This window comes from Etheostoma spectabile, chromosome 15, assembly GCF_008692095.1.
Source record: "Etheostoma spectabile isolate EspeVRDwgs_2016 chromosome 15, UIUC_Espe_1.0, whole genome shotgun sequence".
NCBI classification, from domain to species: Eukaryota; Metazoa; Chordata; class Actinopteri; order Perciformes; family Percidae; genus Etheostoma; species Etheostoma spectabile.
In genome coordinates this window covers 24,642,103-24,659,609 of record NC_045747.1, presented here as the reverse complement: position 1 = coordinate 24,659,609, position 17,507 = coordinate 24,642,103, and the positions used below count along the sequence as shown (strand labels likewise).

General features: G+C 41.5%; 1 protein-coding gene and 1 long non-coding RNA gene across 2 annotated transcripts in view; one reads left to right on the top strand and one right to left on the bottom strand.

Moving 5' to 3' along the window:
- The window catches only part of smarca4a (SWI/SNF related BAF chromatin remodeling complex subunit ATPase 4a), a 38,159-nt gene that overhangs the window by 6,970 nt on the left and 13,682 nt on the right, over positions 1 to 17,507 (bottom strand). The window contains 22 exon segments of the mRNA XM_032536536.1: positions 239 to 457; positions 1,681 to 1,758; positions 2,954 to 3,220; positions 4,608 to 4,771; positions 4,885 to 5,051; positions 5,816 to 5,862; positions 5,959 to 6,045; positions 6,193 to 6,300; positions 6,955 to 7,068; positions 8,295 to 8,537; positions 8,627 to 8,737; positions 9,604 to 9,670; positions 9,821 to 9,984; positions 11,448 to 11,595; positions 12,419 to 12,531; positions 12,614 to 12,677; positions 12,911 to 13,041; positions 13,988 to 14,038; positions 14,137 to 14,304; positions 14,398 to 14,571; positions 16,396 to 16,569; positions 17,064 to 17,190. Coding sequence (XP_032392427.1) covers positions 239 to 457; positions 1,681 to 1,758; positions 2,954 to 3,220; positions 4,608 to 4,771; positions 4,885 to 5,051; positions 5,816 to 5,862; positions 5,959 to 6,045; positions 6,193 to 6,300; positions 6,955 to 7,068; positions 8,295 to 8,537; positions 8,627 to 8,737; positions 9,604 to 9,670; positions 9,821 to 9,984; positions 11,448 to 11,595; positions 12,419 to 12,531; positions 12,614 to 12,677; positions 12,911 to 13,041; positions 13,988 to 14,038; positions 14,137 to 14,304; positions 14,398 to 14,571; positions 16,396 to 16,569; positions 17,064 to 17,190 — 2,986 coding nt within the window.
- Positions 798 to 15,562, top strand: LOC116702417 (uncharacterized). The gene is made up of 4 exons (XR_004335161.1): positions 798 to 863; positions 4,160 to 4,171; positions 8,759 to 8,764; positions 15,552 to 15,562. It is a non-coding gene; the product is annotated as an uncharacterized LOC116702417 (long non-coding RNA).

Genomic DNA, 17,507 nt, shown 5'->3' with positions numbered 1-17,507 from the left:
ATACCTTTTATTTTATTGTATTTTACGAATTTTATATTTATCTGTATTTTAGTCTTTCAATGTTTTCATGCTTTTATCTTTTTGTATTGTCGTCTCTTGGGTATTACTGTCTTTACACTTGTTAAAGCACCTGGTAACTTGCTTTTGAAAAGTGCTCTACAAATAAAGATTATTATTATTATTATTATTATTATTATCAACATGAGAACAGCCTGACCAACTGGACAGAAGGCCCCACCTTCAGCCACTGTTTCTCAGTGAGCGAGTCGCTGTAGTCCACTTCCTTGCGTTGGCGCGATCCGCGGCCGAACATCTTCTCCTCCTCCTCTTCGCAGGTCAGCCTCTCGACCTCGGCGTCGTCTTTCAGGATCCAGCTGGGCATGTCGTCCTCCTCCATCAGACGGGGTTTCCTCTTAGGGTTGCGGGCGTCCTCGCGGCGTCTGTCCAGGTCCATGCGCTGGAATTAAGAAACAAAAATGCAGCATGCAATTTGTGAGTTTAATAATAACTTTATTTGTATAGCTCTTTTCATACATTTAAAGGCAGCTCAAAGTGCTGTACAGTGTGCTATCAAAGCAGTAACACTTTCATATGGCTCTTTTTCTCATTTAAAGCCAATGCACTTAATTGGAAGTTGCTTTGGATAAAAGCGTCAGCTAAATTACATGTAATGTAACAAGAAGAGAATAAAAAAACTATAAAAAGAGAAGGGCTAAAAGTAGACCGTAGAAAAAAGCCAGAATTTTCATTTTTAAATTCATTTGAGTTTTAAAAGAGTCAACCGAGCTCGTGTGTTTACACTTGGTGTCTTTTTTTGAGCTGCCAGTGTCTATTTTACATTATAATCCTATGGAGTAAACCATGTTTTCAAAACAACTCCACCGCAGACTTCTTTTTCTGCCGTTCGGAGCGTCTTTCTAAAGTAGAAAAAGGTTAGTTCTGAATAAACGCTCTACATCAAGCGTGTTTTTGACAAGCGCGTTCCCTCTACAGGGAACTCAATTTGTTTTATCTGAAGTTAGCCCCGCTCTCTCTCTCTCCTCTAGCTCGCTCCACCACTTTGTTCTATCTAATGTTAGCCCCGCTCCGCATAGCCTTCTAGCCAGGATACTGTAGCAGCAGTTACATTTTTTTTTATGGTTTTGTTTTTATGTTTTCCATTTGTTTTTAAGTGTCTATTGCATTATATTGTACTCATTTTACTGTGAAGCACTTTGTGATTTTTATCTGTGAAAGGTGCTATATAAATAAATCTTACTTACTTACTTACAGAAACAAATGACGCTCTCGGCTGCTTTTTTTTTGTGTTTTACTACAAAAAGTACCTTAGTCAATTTTTTCTGGTGTGAACATAGCCTTTGAGCGTAGAAGCTGAAAGCAAAAATCCTTTTGCTCACTTTTTTTTCAACATTTTGTCACGTTTTCAATGTTTGTTTTTTTTGTTATATTTTTAATGTTGATATTCTCAGCGCTTATTTCGACGGCCCATTTTAATTTTTTTGTCAAATCTGACCCAAGGACAACATGAGGGTTAAGACCATTCTGAATGAAATTTAGGACCTTCTGAATATCACGGCATCAAAAACAAAGACGTCAGAGTCTGGAAACGTTCCTAATTTTCCTGGGCTACTTTGGGATTGCCAAAGTACGTAATAACTTATAAGAAAAAGAGGGACTAACCATGAACTGTTCAAACTCCTCTTCACTTCTGGCTATCATCTGATTGACCGTCTCGTCATCGGGCACTTCGTCTTCCTCCTGCAGACAAATAAAGACGTGTGATTGGACGGAGGCGCAGACGGGTTAATGTGGCACCTCAGAGCCACGTCTTTGAACTAGCAACTCTCACCTACACAGAAGGGGGGGAGGATGTATTCAACACAGTGTAAATAGCTTAGCATTTGTAAATGTTTGAGTTATCAGTAGAATTGTATTGTCCTGTTACAGTTAGGAGGCAAAAAAAGCATTATTCAAGGATAGAAAAGCAGAGAGAAAAAAGAGGGATACAAAGCAGTGACGCACCAATTAACTTCTGGGCCAATACTGATGTTTAAAATCACAATTTTGGCCGATAGATGTTCTTAAATATATTATTTATAGTTGTTATTTATTCCCTCTTTTGTATGAGGGAAACCGAGAAATCTTCAAGTAAACAACTACATATTAACTAAAATAGACAGTTTTAAAATGATGTGGCCCGTCATTATCTCTGAATGAGCACAGATTCATGGAACAACCTTTAACTTAACCTTCTTCAAATAAAACCACTATTTTAAGCTGCTATACAACTACATGCTCAATGAGAAAACACTTCAGGACTTTCACAGCTCGACAAAAAACAACCTTTTTGTGAAACAAAATAAATGTAGATTTATAGAAACTCTTTGGGTTTTTCGTACAAAATACAACGTTCTAGTAGCTGATTTTTCCCCTTTTCCTTTATGAAGAAACCACGCATGTGCACAGCATCCACTGCATTCTTACATCACGCCAGAGTCGTGTGTAGCCAGGGGCTTCTTCCCAGAATCAGCAGGTGCAACATATGCTAGCTACAGTATGTCACAATTTGACTAATAACTAATAACTGCTAATAACCAACGCAACATGCAGCCGGCGCAAAATTGATGCAACACAACAGACAAATATTAGCCATGACCATTGGTAAATGTCATCTTATTTGCTGTTAGGTATGAACACAAATAATGGCCGATTAATTGATGCATCACTAACAAAATATACTTGCAAAGGTAAAAAAAAAACAGCAGAGAGAGGAAAAAAAAGAGTAAAAAAAGGTTTGAAGCAGAAATACAGAAAGGAGAAGTCTGGATTGATGAAAGCTCAGAAACCCTGGGGAAGGAGAGAGAAATAAAGAGAAAAGAAGGGAGAAGTGAGGCAGCACACAGGCAGATGTGGGTGGGTGGGCAATATGGCGACAGGTTCAGATCACACCCACCCACGCCCCCCTAGTACGACAGCCTCCTCGAGCCCCGACCTCGTCCTGTTCCTCGTGCTCCAGGATGGCCTGGAGGAAGGCCCGACGCTCGCAGCCGGACGACTTCTGGTCGAACATGCCCGCCTGGATGACCTTCTGGTCCACGTTCAGCTTGTACTTGGCGGCCGCCAGGATCTTCTCCTCCACGCTGTTGACGGTGCAGAGGCGCAGCACGCGCACCTCGTTCTGCTGCCCGATGCGGTGGGCTCGGTCCTGGGCCTGCAGGTCCTGCGGGAGCACAAACACGCGGATTAGGGAGGGTGGAGAGAGCGGGGGTGTGGTGAGGGGGAGAAAAACAGTCAGTACTGTAAATCTTTGTTACTTTTAGGGGTGGGAAAAAATGTATGCAGGATAGTATCGCAATATTTTCAGTGGCAATACTGTATCGATACACAGGCGCCAAGCATCGATCTTTTATTATATACTATATATGTGTTGGGCAGTTTGTCCCATTTTGCAGCAATAAAATTGAAGTGAGATGAACAAACAGAGAATTGTTTCTTTTTAGATGAAACAGATGTTGACTAAGTTTCCTTTTGGGGACGTCATTTGAAATTGGGAAAAAATAGAAGTTGGAAAAAAGGTTATAAATTGCAATTTATCACAGAATATTGCAATATGTTTAAAATAGCAATAAGTGGCATAATGGCAAGTATCGTGATGATATCGTATCGGGAGGCGTTTGGTGATTAGAAGTTGCATGTTGGTCTCATTTTTAGTCATAATTAGCTAAATTGTATTTGCACTAGCAAAAGAAAGAACTACAACACCACAGAATAAAAAAATAAATACAAACATTCAAAAGAACATGAGCATCAGAGGTTGAGTTACATGGACTTTATTTGAAGACCATAAGTTATTATTTAACTGGGCGCCCGGGTAGCTCAAGTTGGTTGAGCGCTCGCCCGTATACGGAGGTTTGCTCATTGACCCAACAGCCGCGGGTTCAACTCCAACCAGCGGCCCTTTGCTGCATGTCATCCCCCCCCCCCCCCCTTTCTCCCCTTTTCATGTATTCAGCTGACCTGTCAAAAATAAAGGGGGAAAATTCCCAAAACAAATCTTTGAAAAAATAAAATAAAAACATTTTTCAACAGGGTCTTCAATGCCACAATAAGAGCCAGTATATGGCAGGAGGGTACTTTCCAACAATGGTTGGAACAAGAGGTTCTTAAGGTCGTTTTGGGCTCCGCTTAACCCAAACGAATGATCCTAAATGACTTCTCTCAGATCTGATGATTGTAGTTGTGTTATTTATGTTTTATCTGCTGCAGGTTTTCCAAAGTTTTAGACACAGATATTGCAATAATAATGGTCCAAATTGATGTTTTTTAAATTAAAAACTTAACATTTTCTTGACGGCGGACTTCTAACCCCCCTGGACAAATATGTGCACCCAAGTCTTCCACAAACCTGCAGGAAAACACTATCTACGCTGTGTCTGTTGTTGTTTCTCTTAGGACCTGCACAAATAGGCATGGGGGGTATAACGAGAAAAGAATACTGGGGGCATTGCCGATCCTGCTTCTGATTTTGAAACTCTAAATTGAAAGCTAATTTTGCTCAATTTCCATTTTAAAATAGAAACCATGACACCACTACAACATCTGAGTACCTGATGTGGGTTCCAGTCGCTGTCAAAGATGATGACGGTGTCGGCCGACTGCAGGTTGAGGCCCAGGCCCCCGGCCCTGGTGCTGAGCAGGAACACAAAGTACTGCGAGGCCGGGTCGTTGAATGTCTTTAGCAGCATGCCGCGGTCCTCTGCCTTGGTGGTTCCTGGGGGGACGGGGGGGAAAGATCAGACTGTGAAAAGGAAGTGAATCCCTCATTGTTTCCGTGTGATGAGGAGACAGCGCCAGGCCCACAAATAACTTGGTCAGAGGTCTCACCGTCCAGACGCAGGTACTTGAAGTTACGGTAGGCAAAGTAGTCCTCCATGATGGTCATGAGTGAGGTCATTTGACAGAAAAGCAGCACTTTGTGGTCGGTGGCCCTCAGCTTGGGCAGGATGCGATCCAGCAGCTCAAACTTCCCAGAAGAGCGGTACAGGTCCGGGCTGGACAGGCAGAAGGGGGGACACGAGGAGGAAGAATGAGCCGGTACCCAACATGTTAGGGATGTGCAAATGTCCCAACAATCACATCTTTTTCTGACACTTCTGATTTTAGGATACTTAGTGGTTTTCATACATTATCAGGCTACTGCGGTCTCTCTGGGAACGAAAGCTAACCGGTCTAGATTGAGTCTTTGAGGTGTGGGCAGCTCATTGACCAATCAGAGAGCTTTTTCCCATGCTAATTTGCATTGTTTTACCCCCCCCCCGTAAGTCTCACGGAAAGGCTAAATAGAGGCGAAAGGATTTTGCAAATCAATTTCCAAATTAGACAAGAAACAGCAGCAATGAAATTGATTCTAAGACGAGGACAGGCATTGTCCTTTTAGATGTCTTATTAAAAGCTGTATCCTTCTTTCTTTCTTTTTTTGTGTATGAATGTGTGCAAATAGTTCCTATGCTATGTAAAAGCTCTTTGGAGTGGTCGTTAAGACTAGAAAAGCGCTATATACATACAGTCAATTTACATTTATTTTTTGAATTATGCATTTCTTTCCCGTTTTAAAGCTTCTCTATTCAATAATGGAGTAAATAATGGATTTCAAAACCAATTTATTATATTATACTGTTTTTAATGTACAATTAGATATTAAATAAATCCTCTATTTCAATTTCCATGTCCCTGGAGGTCCTCCAAATGCATCGACCCCTGAACAAGACACACACACGAGAAGTACAAACACACACATGACTCAAACCTCACGTACCCACTCACGATTCCACCAGAATAGCCGAGATGCTCCGAGAAAGACTCCTGGAAAACACAACCAACATTTATGTTGCCATGAATTCTAAAACTATGTCTACTCTTGTTACGACTCTAGAGAAAGGTGGAGCTGCTGTCTGGTACCTCGATGTGCTGGAACATGTAGGGGTGGTTGCAAATCTTTCGCAGTTGCATGATAGTGTTCATCAGGGTCTTCGTGCCACCTTTACCCTGGGGGAAAATTAGAAGAGGAGGAAAAATTATTATTAATAATTATTATTATTTTAGAGCATTAAAATTAAGAATTTTACTGGATTTTAAATTTCTACGAAATAGGATTTCACTTCAAATTGAAGGACGTTTTCTTCTGGTTCTTACCTTCTTGTCTTTTTCTGATCCATCTGTGAGCAAGACTCCCTTGGCCTGCATGTGTCGGTACAAAACCCTCTGTAGCGCCGACATGTCGCACTTGATCACATACTCCACCTACAAACCACCAATCGGAGAAAAAAAACAACAGCTAAAAAAGTCAGCAAAGCCTGTGGCCATCAAACTTTATAACTCCTCCCTTTAAGTGTGTCGCGCGCCACGCACACACACACACACACACACACACACACACACAACACACACACACACACACACACACACACACACACACACACACACACACACACACACACACACACACACACACCACACACACACACACACACACACACACACACACACACACACACACACACACACATATTATCCGTTTTGTGGAATAACACCGGCCTGAAATGTGTGCAATACTCAACTGCTACTATTATTATTTTCACCATTGCAACTCCTTAAATTATGTTAATTATGTAAATACTGTATCATAATATTCCTTTAACTATGTAAATACCGTACATATCCACACTCCTTATATTTTTTTATTTATATTTCTACTCTGGTATTTATACTATTTGTGCAACTGCAACACAGAGTTTCCCTTCGGGGATCAATAACGTATTTCTGATTCTGATTCTGACACCGAATGATATCGATAACTTGATGTAATGAATGTCCACAGAAAGACTGGGAACCACTCATGCAGGAATGAAATCGTGGAGGATGAAATCTCATCTGAATGAAAGCGAACGGGCCGACCTTCTCGGGCAGCTGGGCCTCCACTTCCTTCTTGAGTCGGCGCAGCAGGAAAGGCCGGAGCACTTTGTGTAAACGTCGGATGATCAGGATGGTCTCTTCTTCATTCAGGTCCACCTTCAGGGGACAAAAAGAGGGACGCATCCAATATTTTAGATCAGGTTACATAGACTTCATTGATCAAGGATTGGTATATTTCAGTGCTACGGCAGCAAAATGTACACAGCACGCATACAGAATATAGAAGAAATCATAAAGATACAAAAAAATACAAAGGAAAAAATGTACAAATAAAAAGTACAACTACTTAAATAATATTTATAAAGATGTCAGTAAAACCTATGTTTGTGCAAGTTGCACTTATTGTGCAGTATTGTGATGAATTTGAGTCCTACTTAACACTTAGTGATGCAATACTGCAAGGCAAGGCAAGGCAGCTTTATCTGTAGAGCTCATTTCAGCAACAGGGCAATTCAAAGTGCTTTACACAAAATCAGTTAAACAGATAAAACACAAGTACAAACAGTTAAAAGTCATAAGCATTAAAAACCAATAAAACACATGGACAGTTAAAAACAAAATAGAAACATTAGGACACATAAAACACAAGAATAAAAGTTACAGTGCAGCATAAGAAATTTAAAGAAATGAGCAGTCATTTAAAGAAAGGCAGCATCAAAAAGAAAGGTCTTCAACCTTGATTTAAAAGAACTGAGAGTAGCAGCGGATCTGCAGGTTTCTGGGAGTTTATTCCAGACTGCAGTTAATTGTCATTTATTTGTTAATGCTACCTAGTAGGGACGGGGATGAGAACTAGATTACACAATTTTGGCGTCAGTATTTCTTCAATATATTCAATACTCACAATCTTACTACAATGTGATACTATGACATGTTGCTCATGCCAGCCACCAAGCTAATGTGTACGGTAACTTTATAGCGTTACAAGTACGTTCAACGTGCCCATTCCTTTATTTTAGTGTGATTGTTTGTACCGTGGATATTAGCGCTGGGCTACCTAACAACTGAATAACGTTAGCTACTGTAGCTGTATGAGCACTGGACACTTCTTATGCTTAGTCAGCTAGCTGGCCAGCTAGCACTCCCTGCTACCTCCCTCTATCGAAGGAGATTTCAATGGGAGGAGAGCAAAGCTACTGTTAGCATGCTGTTAGCAAATCTAGTTCAAATTCAACCAGCACAACCCCCCTTAAAATATACAATTGGCTGGTAGATTTGGCCGAAGGAAAAAAAAAGATAATCTGTTGAGTGGCCGGTATCTTCTGAACATTCACTACCCATTCGGCTGGTTTTGAACCCTGCCCCCCCAGACCTCGACTCACCTTCTCTCCAGTCATGGCAAAGGGGGCGTTGAACCACTGCTCAAACGTGGTGCAGCTCTTGAAGATGGTGGGCAGGAGGAAGTTGAGCAGGGCCCAGAGCTCGGGCAGCTTGTTCTGCAGTGGAGTGCCTGTGAGCAGCAGGCGGCGCGGGGCCAAGTAGTGAGTGTTCAAGACCTGGGTCAGCTTACAGTGGTGGTTCTTCATACGGTGGCCCTCGTCCACGATCATGTACTTCCAACGAAGCTTATGGGGAAACGTGGAAGTTAGAAAGAGAGGCAAACGGCGGAGAAAAAACTGAGGCATGTGACCTAAACCTTAAGATGCTTCCTTACCTTCGCTAGCACCTGCTTGTCTTTGATAATGTACTCGTACGTGGTGAGCAGCACGTTGAACTTGCCGCTGCGCAAGATGGGAATGAATGCACGGCGAGCAGCTGGAGACCCCTGGACATGGAACACAATTAGCTTAGCGTGCATTTTCAAAGGCATAAACCATTCAATGCATAAGTGACCTTTACCCTTTAACATAAAAAGGGACTGCAAGTAGAGTTGTTCCCATAACAATCCCAGTTTCGCAAATGCCTCTGATACTGCCTAAAATGCTGGTATCGGCGAGTAAGGGAAGGGAAGACAGAGAAAAAGGAGCCTGGAGCCTTTTGGAGTCGGTAGAAACAAAGTCTAATAAGGTGCTCTTTGGTGCAGGGGCGATCCAATTAGAGCCCGACCAATAAAGGATTTTTAAGGCCGATACCAATACCAATATTTGGTTATTTTAAAATCCGATACGCCGATATATCGGCCAATATGTACTTTTTTTTTTTAATCCAGAAACGGATTACAAAACATAAACAGATTTCCCTAACATTAGTTATTTGTAGTTATTAATGAGTTCACACTAAAATGATATGATAATAATTAGTTTTATTGTCAGGCCTTGTCACCCCTGAGTACAAAGAAAGGTTGAATGAATAAATGAATTTGTTTATGTTTTACAAAAGGGTTTAACCTGAGCCAGGCCATACAACTTTATTATTTATTCTCTATACTTTTATTTATTTATGGCTTGTTTCTATGTGTCCTGTACTCCCCACCCAACGCAAATTTCCCCATTGTGTTAATAATAAAGGATTTTGAATCTTGAACAATAGTAGCAATCATACCACATCCATAGTAGTAGTATAGTAGTATACATCTTAAGTTAAGATACATACTGTACATGTTGAAACATATTTAAAATCACTGGTATCAGATTTCAGATACAGGAATCAGAACATCTGTAGTGACTAGAATATCCCGTAGGTGCCACTAACCTTGTAGGAGACTTTCACGACCGACGGGGCCCACTTATCAAACTCATAGACCCAGTTTGATAAAGTTCTGAAAACAAGAGACACGCCAGAAAGGTTTGTACTCCTACATATCAACATGAAAGGACAACATGTACAACATTGTGTAAAAGCACTCTGTTTTTTAAGTGTGTGTGTGTCACAGAGAAAGCGGCCAAGGAGCTGAGGAAGGAGTGCTTACGAGAGAGGTACGATGATGAGGAAGGGCCCGTTGAGGCGCTTGTACTCCATGAGGTAAGTGATGAGGGCGATGGTCTGGATGGTTTTCCCCAGACCCATCTCATCAGCCAGGATGCCATTCAAGTTGTTGTTGTAAAGCGACACCAGCCACTCCAAACCTTTGATCTGACCAGAAACACGTCAAAGATAGTTTACTTAACCCTTCTATGGTATTCGAGTCAAATTGAAGAAAATTGGTACAAATGTACTTTTTTTCTACCTGAAATCAGCGTCCTTTCCTTATTTCCTGTGATAAACATGTATTCCTGACTCAATTCAGAACATTATTCTAGATATGACCACTTATGTTTTTTTTCCATAGTGGATTTTTAACGTGAAATATAACCTTATGACAAAAAACAAACCCCACTTCCATGTTTAATAGTGTGCTAGTAGAGACTGATGCATTCCCTAAACATAGATGTTATCTCAGCTGTTGGAAATGGAGATAAAGACAATATTTGTTAATAGATTATGAAGTAAAATCTTAGCAGAATTGTTTTTAAAATTCCCAAGTACCTCACATACTAGAGGGTCCCAAAAGTGAAGACAACACAAGGGTTAACTCATAAATCTGTAAACCATTAGTATATTGTGCTATTTGCACATATCTGTAAAAATTTGCAATTATAGTAATATCCACTAAATTCCTAGCTGTAAATCTTGCTCACAATACTTGTTATCTATATTTTATATTCATAGGACAAACCCATCTGTAAAACTCTGTTTATAATAGTATTCTTTTCTATATTTATCCATTACATATCCATGTCTTGCACTTACGGAACCATTGTATATATCCTGCACTTACTGCTATTGCACTTCTGGTTAGACCTAAACTGCATTTCGTTGCATTGTACCTGTACATGTGTAATGACAATAAAGTTGAATCTAATCTAATCTAATCTAATCTAATCTAATAAAACCATGTGTCAAACTCGCGGGCCAAATCCGGCCCATTGCAAATTTTGATCCGGGCCACAAACATATTTAAGTTTACTATCAATTATGACCCGCCTAGTGGTGCACCAAACTGAAAAGACGGGAGACTGGTTTTCAAACTGCACTTACACAACACTCAAAATCTGAATTTGGCAGATTTTGAGACTCCCGCACAATCAGAGAGTTTTCAAATTCAGGCTGTGAGTCGGCTATGTGGAAGTCCCAAAATGTAATTGTTTTTCTTGATTTGTTGTTAATTCTCTGACGGCTGAGTCTGGTTTCCATTGTGGCCATTTGTAAAGTTGACTGTTTTGACACCCCTGCATTAAACCATCTAGTTAAAGCAACACTAAAGCACCTTTCCCCTACCGGTTGGAAGCGGAATTGTCCATTACCCACTGACGTAATGTCTCATTCAAACTACTGATCCGCTACCCAATCTGGCAACCTTGCATAATGTGATGCAATGGACAACTCCACTTCCAACCTGTAGGGGGAACACAACGGGAGAAGTGCTTTAGTGTGGCTTTAAATGTCACTACAAAGTAAAGACGGACTCCCACCAGGAATCACGTAAGTCTCCTGTGTACGGCCTGTTTCTGGTTGTGTACCTGTTTCTGGTTGTGTACCTGTTTCTGGTTGTGTACCTGGTATTGCTTGAGCTGCCCGTTGATCAGCAGCGTGGACTGCTTGTCCACCTTCTCAGTCACAGCGTGGGCCACGGCGTAGTAGGACTGCAGGCCTCGGTTGAAACTTGCATTCCCATACTCATCATCTACATCCTGCTTGGCGTGTCTGGTGGAAGCAAAAATACACACAAAATACAACAAAACACAGTGAGATTTGGGTTTTGGAGAGGATTTAAAAAAAAAAAAAAAAATCAAATGAAAACAACTACTACTCTAAGTTCAGATGTAAAAGTTATATCTGTGTAACATAATCATTACCAAATGTCATTTTAGAGTTATTGGAGACTCAGGCTACATCCACATTACTACATTTTGTTTTTTAAATAAATATCTTTTGCTATGTATATGCCTTGCCGTCTAGACTACTCCGGCACTTCAGAGCCTCTAAAACGGAGTCATTTGGAAATACTGCTGTCCCCGTTTTGGTTTGAAAACCCAGAGGTTGCTTTGTAGTGTGGACGGTTATCGGTCTTATTGGTCAGGAAGCTGACAGACCTTTCAGTAACAGTTCCACCTCGGCGTCGCTCCAAGATAATGAATACCTGCTCTTACTTTTCGCTGTCATTTTCTGCATTTTCAGAAAATCTGCTTCCTGTTTACACTGGCACGCACATGCCCAGTGTGTGAATGGTCATTTGTTTGATAGATAGATAGATAGATAGATAGATAGATAGATAGATAGATAGATAGATAGATAGATAGATAGATAGATAGATAGATAGATATTGATCCCAATAAAATGGGAAATTACATTGTTGCCGGACCTGCTAATATTAACGGAGATTAGTTCTGCTACTGGAGCTAAAACTAGTGTGGACGGAGATTGTTTTTGTCTCAAAATCGCAGCTTCAATATGAAAACGAAGTAGTGTAGATGTAGCATCAAAGATCAGGATCTTTAACACCAAAGTTTCGGCGGCTCCATCTTACTCGATGATGTGCAGGACGTCCACTTCAGATACTTCTTCACTGTCGGGGTCAGGAATCTTCTTCTTCTCTTCCGCTTGAGTTGCAGAGGAATGAGGTTGCTCCTCCTCCTCTTCCTGTCCAAAACAATAGGGAGATCAGAAAACTGTTTGCAGGGAATTACAAGAGACCATTTTCAGAGATCACTGTGTCACGTACCTCCTCCTCCTCCTCTTCTTCTGAACCGCTTTCCTCACTGTCTGAACGCGGCGCTACTTCGTATCTACAGGAGGGACAAGATATTTGAGACAAGATTAAAAACAATTTGAAAAGATAAACTGGGTTTGTCTCTTCTGTTCTGCCGAAGGACATCTTGTTATGTGCGTCAACATGGCTTTGTTGTTCACTTGTGTAACACGCTCTTATGCAAGTTGCAACTTTGCTTCCAGCACTATCATCGGAACTTAAACTATTGAATCCAACAAACAGGGACTATCTCCTAGACTTGACACTGACCCTGGGTTCATTTCGAGCCAGGCCTCCAGCTGGCCAGCCTTCGGTGCTTCCATCCCAGTCAGGATCTTCCCACTGTCAACGTGGATCACCTTCACCGGTAGGTCGCTCATTTGGCTCGTCTCATCCAAAGGCTGCAAGAAGAGAAGAGAGGATGGGAAAAAAAATCATTAAAGCTGGTAGAAATAAAAACGTGTGGCATATCGAAGTATATCAACAAACTGTTCACAACAAAACCTGGACCCTATTTTTTATTTTTAATGGTGTCTAAGTTAATAATGCGAGTAAAAATCTTTGAAATTGGTCCAGTTAGGAGCGAGAAGGCTGTAACCGGCAGTCGTGAACCGAGCCACAATGTCACCCAACAGAACAAATGTTCACTGTCAGTTTCCATCAATAAAAGTTCTGTTTCTGCCGCTGACAGGCTCAGATTATTATTCTTAGGGTCTGACAACATTATGGAAAGGATCCCTACAGAGATAGACTTTTTTGTTAAAGAGTAGGGTTGTAAATTAGCCCTGAAATCACGATTGCCAAACTCACCAGACTCCATTAAAATAAACAGTTCTTTTAGAGTGTATAGAGCCCGCATATTTCCACATGTAAATGGGTGAATTAAGGGTTTATTTTAGACAAACCAGAGTGGTGATCGTTGGAACAGTGCAAAGACAAACTGAGACGGCTTTTGACAGTTTTATTTTGTGTCTGTCGACTTTGAATGAGGGTGTGTTTTACGTTGATAAAATTACCGCTTATTTAAATGGAGTCTGGTGAGTTTGGCAATTGCAGTTGCTGAGCTATTTCTGGTTAAACTAAAAGGATCTTGCTCTTTAACAAAAGGTATCTCTGTATGGACCTTCCCATAATGTTGTCAGACACAACAGTAATCTGAGCCTACAGCACTTTTAGTGGACAGAAACTGAAGGTGCACAATTGCATTGCAGCTTGTTTCTTTCTGGACCACTTTCAAAGATTGTTGTCCCCATCCCTCACACAAAAACGTGGGAAAATAGGCTTCAGGTTGAAAAGTACCGTAGTTGCCCTTTAAAGATATGACATCTTATTTATGTAGTTCCTCACCTCTCCATCTGGTCCCAGGGCGGGAGCGCCACCCTCCATAGTCTCTGGCTTCTGAAAACATGAAGGAAAATTTTAAGTACATGTGGGGAAATTAATGAATTTAAACGTACAAAGAGATGCATCACCTATGCCAAACGATAAACATTTACCTTCTTTTTCTTCTTCTTCTTCTTCTCTTTGAGAGCTTGCACGGCTTTGTGCGCACGCACCAGCTCAGTGAGGTTGGCCACGTACTCGTCCGTCTGCTGCAGCAGGTAGGCCAGACGCTTGTCTTTCTTCTGGTCGATGAGTTTCCGGTAGCCTTCTTCATCCTCAGCCTGGGGGGAGAGTCACAGACATGTTCGATGCTGAATAGCAAACGCAAACTTATCTTTGCATTTAGGCGTCTGGCTTATAGGTCCGAGTCTCACCATCAGCCTCCGCATTCTCTCCTTTTCAATGCGCTCGTTCTCCTTCTTCTGCTCGCGCTCGGTGTTGGCGTGGTAGGTGGCGACGGCTTTGGTGGCCTTCTGGAGCTTCGCTGTGATGGAGCGGTGGTACTCCTTGAAATCCTTGGCGTGCTGCAGGATGCTGTTGAGGTATTCCTATCAACAGGAAGACCCACAAAACCCCACTGTTACTAGATTCTACAGAAATTCAAATGTTGTTAGTTTCTCTTTTTAACCCTTGTCGCCCTCCCGAGTCAAAAACTGACAAATTGTGACATTTTCCTCCACTAACACCACCTTTCTACCACTAGTTTCACACTACTTTTTGGAATTCATGGTCAATAACCCTCGTTTATATAGAATTATACCTAATATTTGAGTTAAAAAAGCAGAAATTATGAAATATTTTGACTGAATGTTAAGATCAGAGGAATAAAAGTGATCAACCGTATTTGTAAAGAACGTTGCAAGGAATCCAATCAATTTATTTGTGGTAATTTGTTTAAAAAGAAACCCATATTTCAGATATAGACATTTTTTAAAGGGGTCAAATGTGACCCAAGGACCACAGGTAGGTTCAACATCATGTTATCACTCTTTGCTCTTTTAAGATAAATTACTTTTTTAGTTCTGTCTTCTTGAGTAACAACTCATGCCGACTGTATACCAAACAGCTTTTCAAGCAATGCCATTAGCGCTGACTATTTTCCAATATCAGAATGAAATCCCGGGAGTCTTGCTAGTGGGCTCCCGCCGTCTCAATCGTTCAGTGTAAGGTGGTCATAAAACTCAGTCTGAGTCCGTCTTTTTCCTGTTTGGACGTTCCAATAAAATCAAATGTGTTTGATATTATCGCACGTTTTAAAACCTGGCACGGTGTGTCCTCTATGTTGATTTTGAAGTGGCGGCCCGCCATGGCAACACTTCTGCTGCCGTGGTATCAGAACTAGGGCAGACGCACAACGCAGCTACGGTTGCGATTCCCCTGCAGACATTATGCACCCCCGCTGGCTGCTGCTCACATTGCAATTTAACAACAAGTAGAACTAGTCAGAGGTTACTGGTCCCGTCCACTTTAACTCCACATGCTGTATGTGTTGATGGAGAAGAATTTGACATTTTCCTCCCTTTTTCAGACTTTTTTAAAAATGTTTTAAAACCACCTTACTACCGATAGTTTTACACTACTTTTTGGAATTCATGGTCAATAACCCTCTTATATAAAATTATACCTAATATTTGAGTTAAAAAAAGCAGAAATTAGGAATTATTTTGACTGATAGTTAAGATCAGAGGAATGAAAGTGATCAGTTGTATTTGCAAAGAGCGTTTTATGGAATCCAATCCATATTTTTGTGGTAATTTGGTTAAAAATTTGGTATGTATTGATGGAGTTTATTCTCAAAACGTTCGCTTTCTTCCGAGTCGACTATTAAACGAACAGGTGGGTCCGTTCTGATTGGACGACGTTCAACTTGTCAGTTTCATCAGCTCATCGTCCTGATGTCAAACATCTGGAAACATTAAAACTGGAAATAGTCCATAGATGTAATCATTTGGAGTTTGGTTTCCCTATGAAGAATTTCTTGTAAAATTCATCCTGTAGACCTGTTGTAGATGTTAAGCGCCCTATAGTTACTCCAAAAATACAGTTCAATCACAACTGAAAGTATGCCTCATTGTGTATTAATAGGAGGTGAATAAATATATTTGTTTCGGTTGCAGCGAAGTGTCAGTTCTGTTTCATACGTAAAACATTTGGTGGTAGGGTGCGGGGCTGGGGGGGGGGGGGGGGGGGGACACACTGTGGTAGTAAAGTTGGCATCACGTGAACATTGTCAACTACCAATGGGTGCCCTCCCTCCAGCACTTAAACAGGAAGCAACAAATGTCTAAGAGGAGGATATTTTGTTTGCCTGCCTAGAGATGATAGAACCCCTTCACCCTGTGATAAACCCCCCCACAGGAACCCGTTCCCACCTGGTGTTTCTGCCGACGTTTACGCTCCTGTTCAATCTTCTGCTGCTTCTCCAGCTTCTCGGTGATGCGGGCTTCGCGTAGAGACTGCCGTTTGCTGCGCTTGTAGGCCTTGGCGTTGAGGGCCGTTTCCAAAGCAGTGTCCCGTCGCATGCACACCACCACCTCCTGACGCAGCTGGAGGCACAAGGAGAGGAAAAGTGGACACACACACACACACACACACACACACACACACACACACACACACACACACACACACACCCACACACACACCACACACACACACACACACACACACACACACACACACACCACACACACACACATTAACACTGTACTCAACAATGACACTTTGGTTGTAATTTATGGTCTTTTTTATGTCTTTTTATTGACAAATGTTCTTATTGTTATTATTTTTATTACTACTGTTATTTTGTTGTCTTTTTAATCTTTTTTTTTTCCTTTCTTGCTAAAACTGCTGCTGGAATTTTCAATTTCCTCGCGGGAGTCATCCCAAAAGGATTAATAAAGAGAAGTCTAAGTCTACTGCGTGTACTCCACAGGGGAAAACAACAACGACGCTGGAGGGGGATTTAATAAGCAGAGGTTCAAAATGTGCGACAGATGTCTAAACTTTAAACGTTTCTTGCAGGGAACTTGGTGGTTACCTGTCTCTGGAAGTTCAGCAGCCTCAGGGCCTTGAGCTCGATGGTGGCCTTGGTGCGCAGGTCCCCGGCCAGAGAGCCCGGCAGGTTCTCCAGCTCCTGGATCCGGTGAGCAATACGCGCCTGTAGCCTGAAGAAAACATGTCAAAATCATTACAATAAAACCTCTTTTTTTCTTTTTCTTCTTTCTCCTTCAGGTTGATCATCCACAATCACAAAATGAACTGTAATGGTAAAAGAACTCCTCTTAAACTCTGGTTCAAAACTTATCCCTGTGACCAAGATTTTTTTTGTGTGCGTCATCAATCAATAAAATTCCTTGTAGTCTCGCACAACGTCCCGCCTGATTGGTTGATAGCCTGTCAACACTGAAGGGTAGTGGGCCGCTGACGGTCAAACGCCGCTGCGTGTGGCATGTAAGGCGCAGACATAGCTTAAGTTGCACAA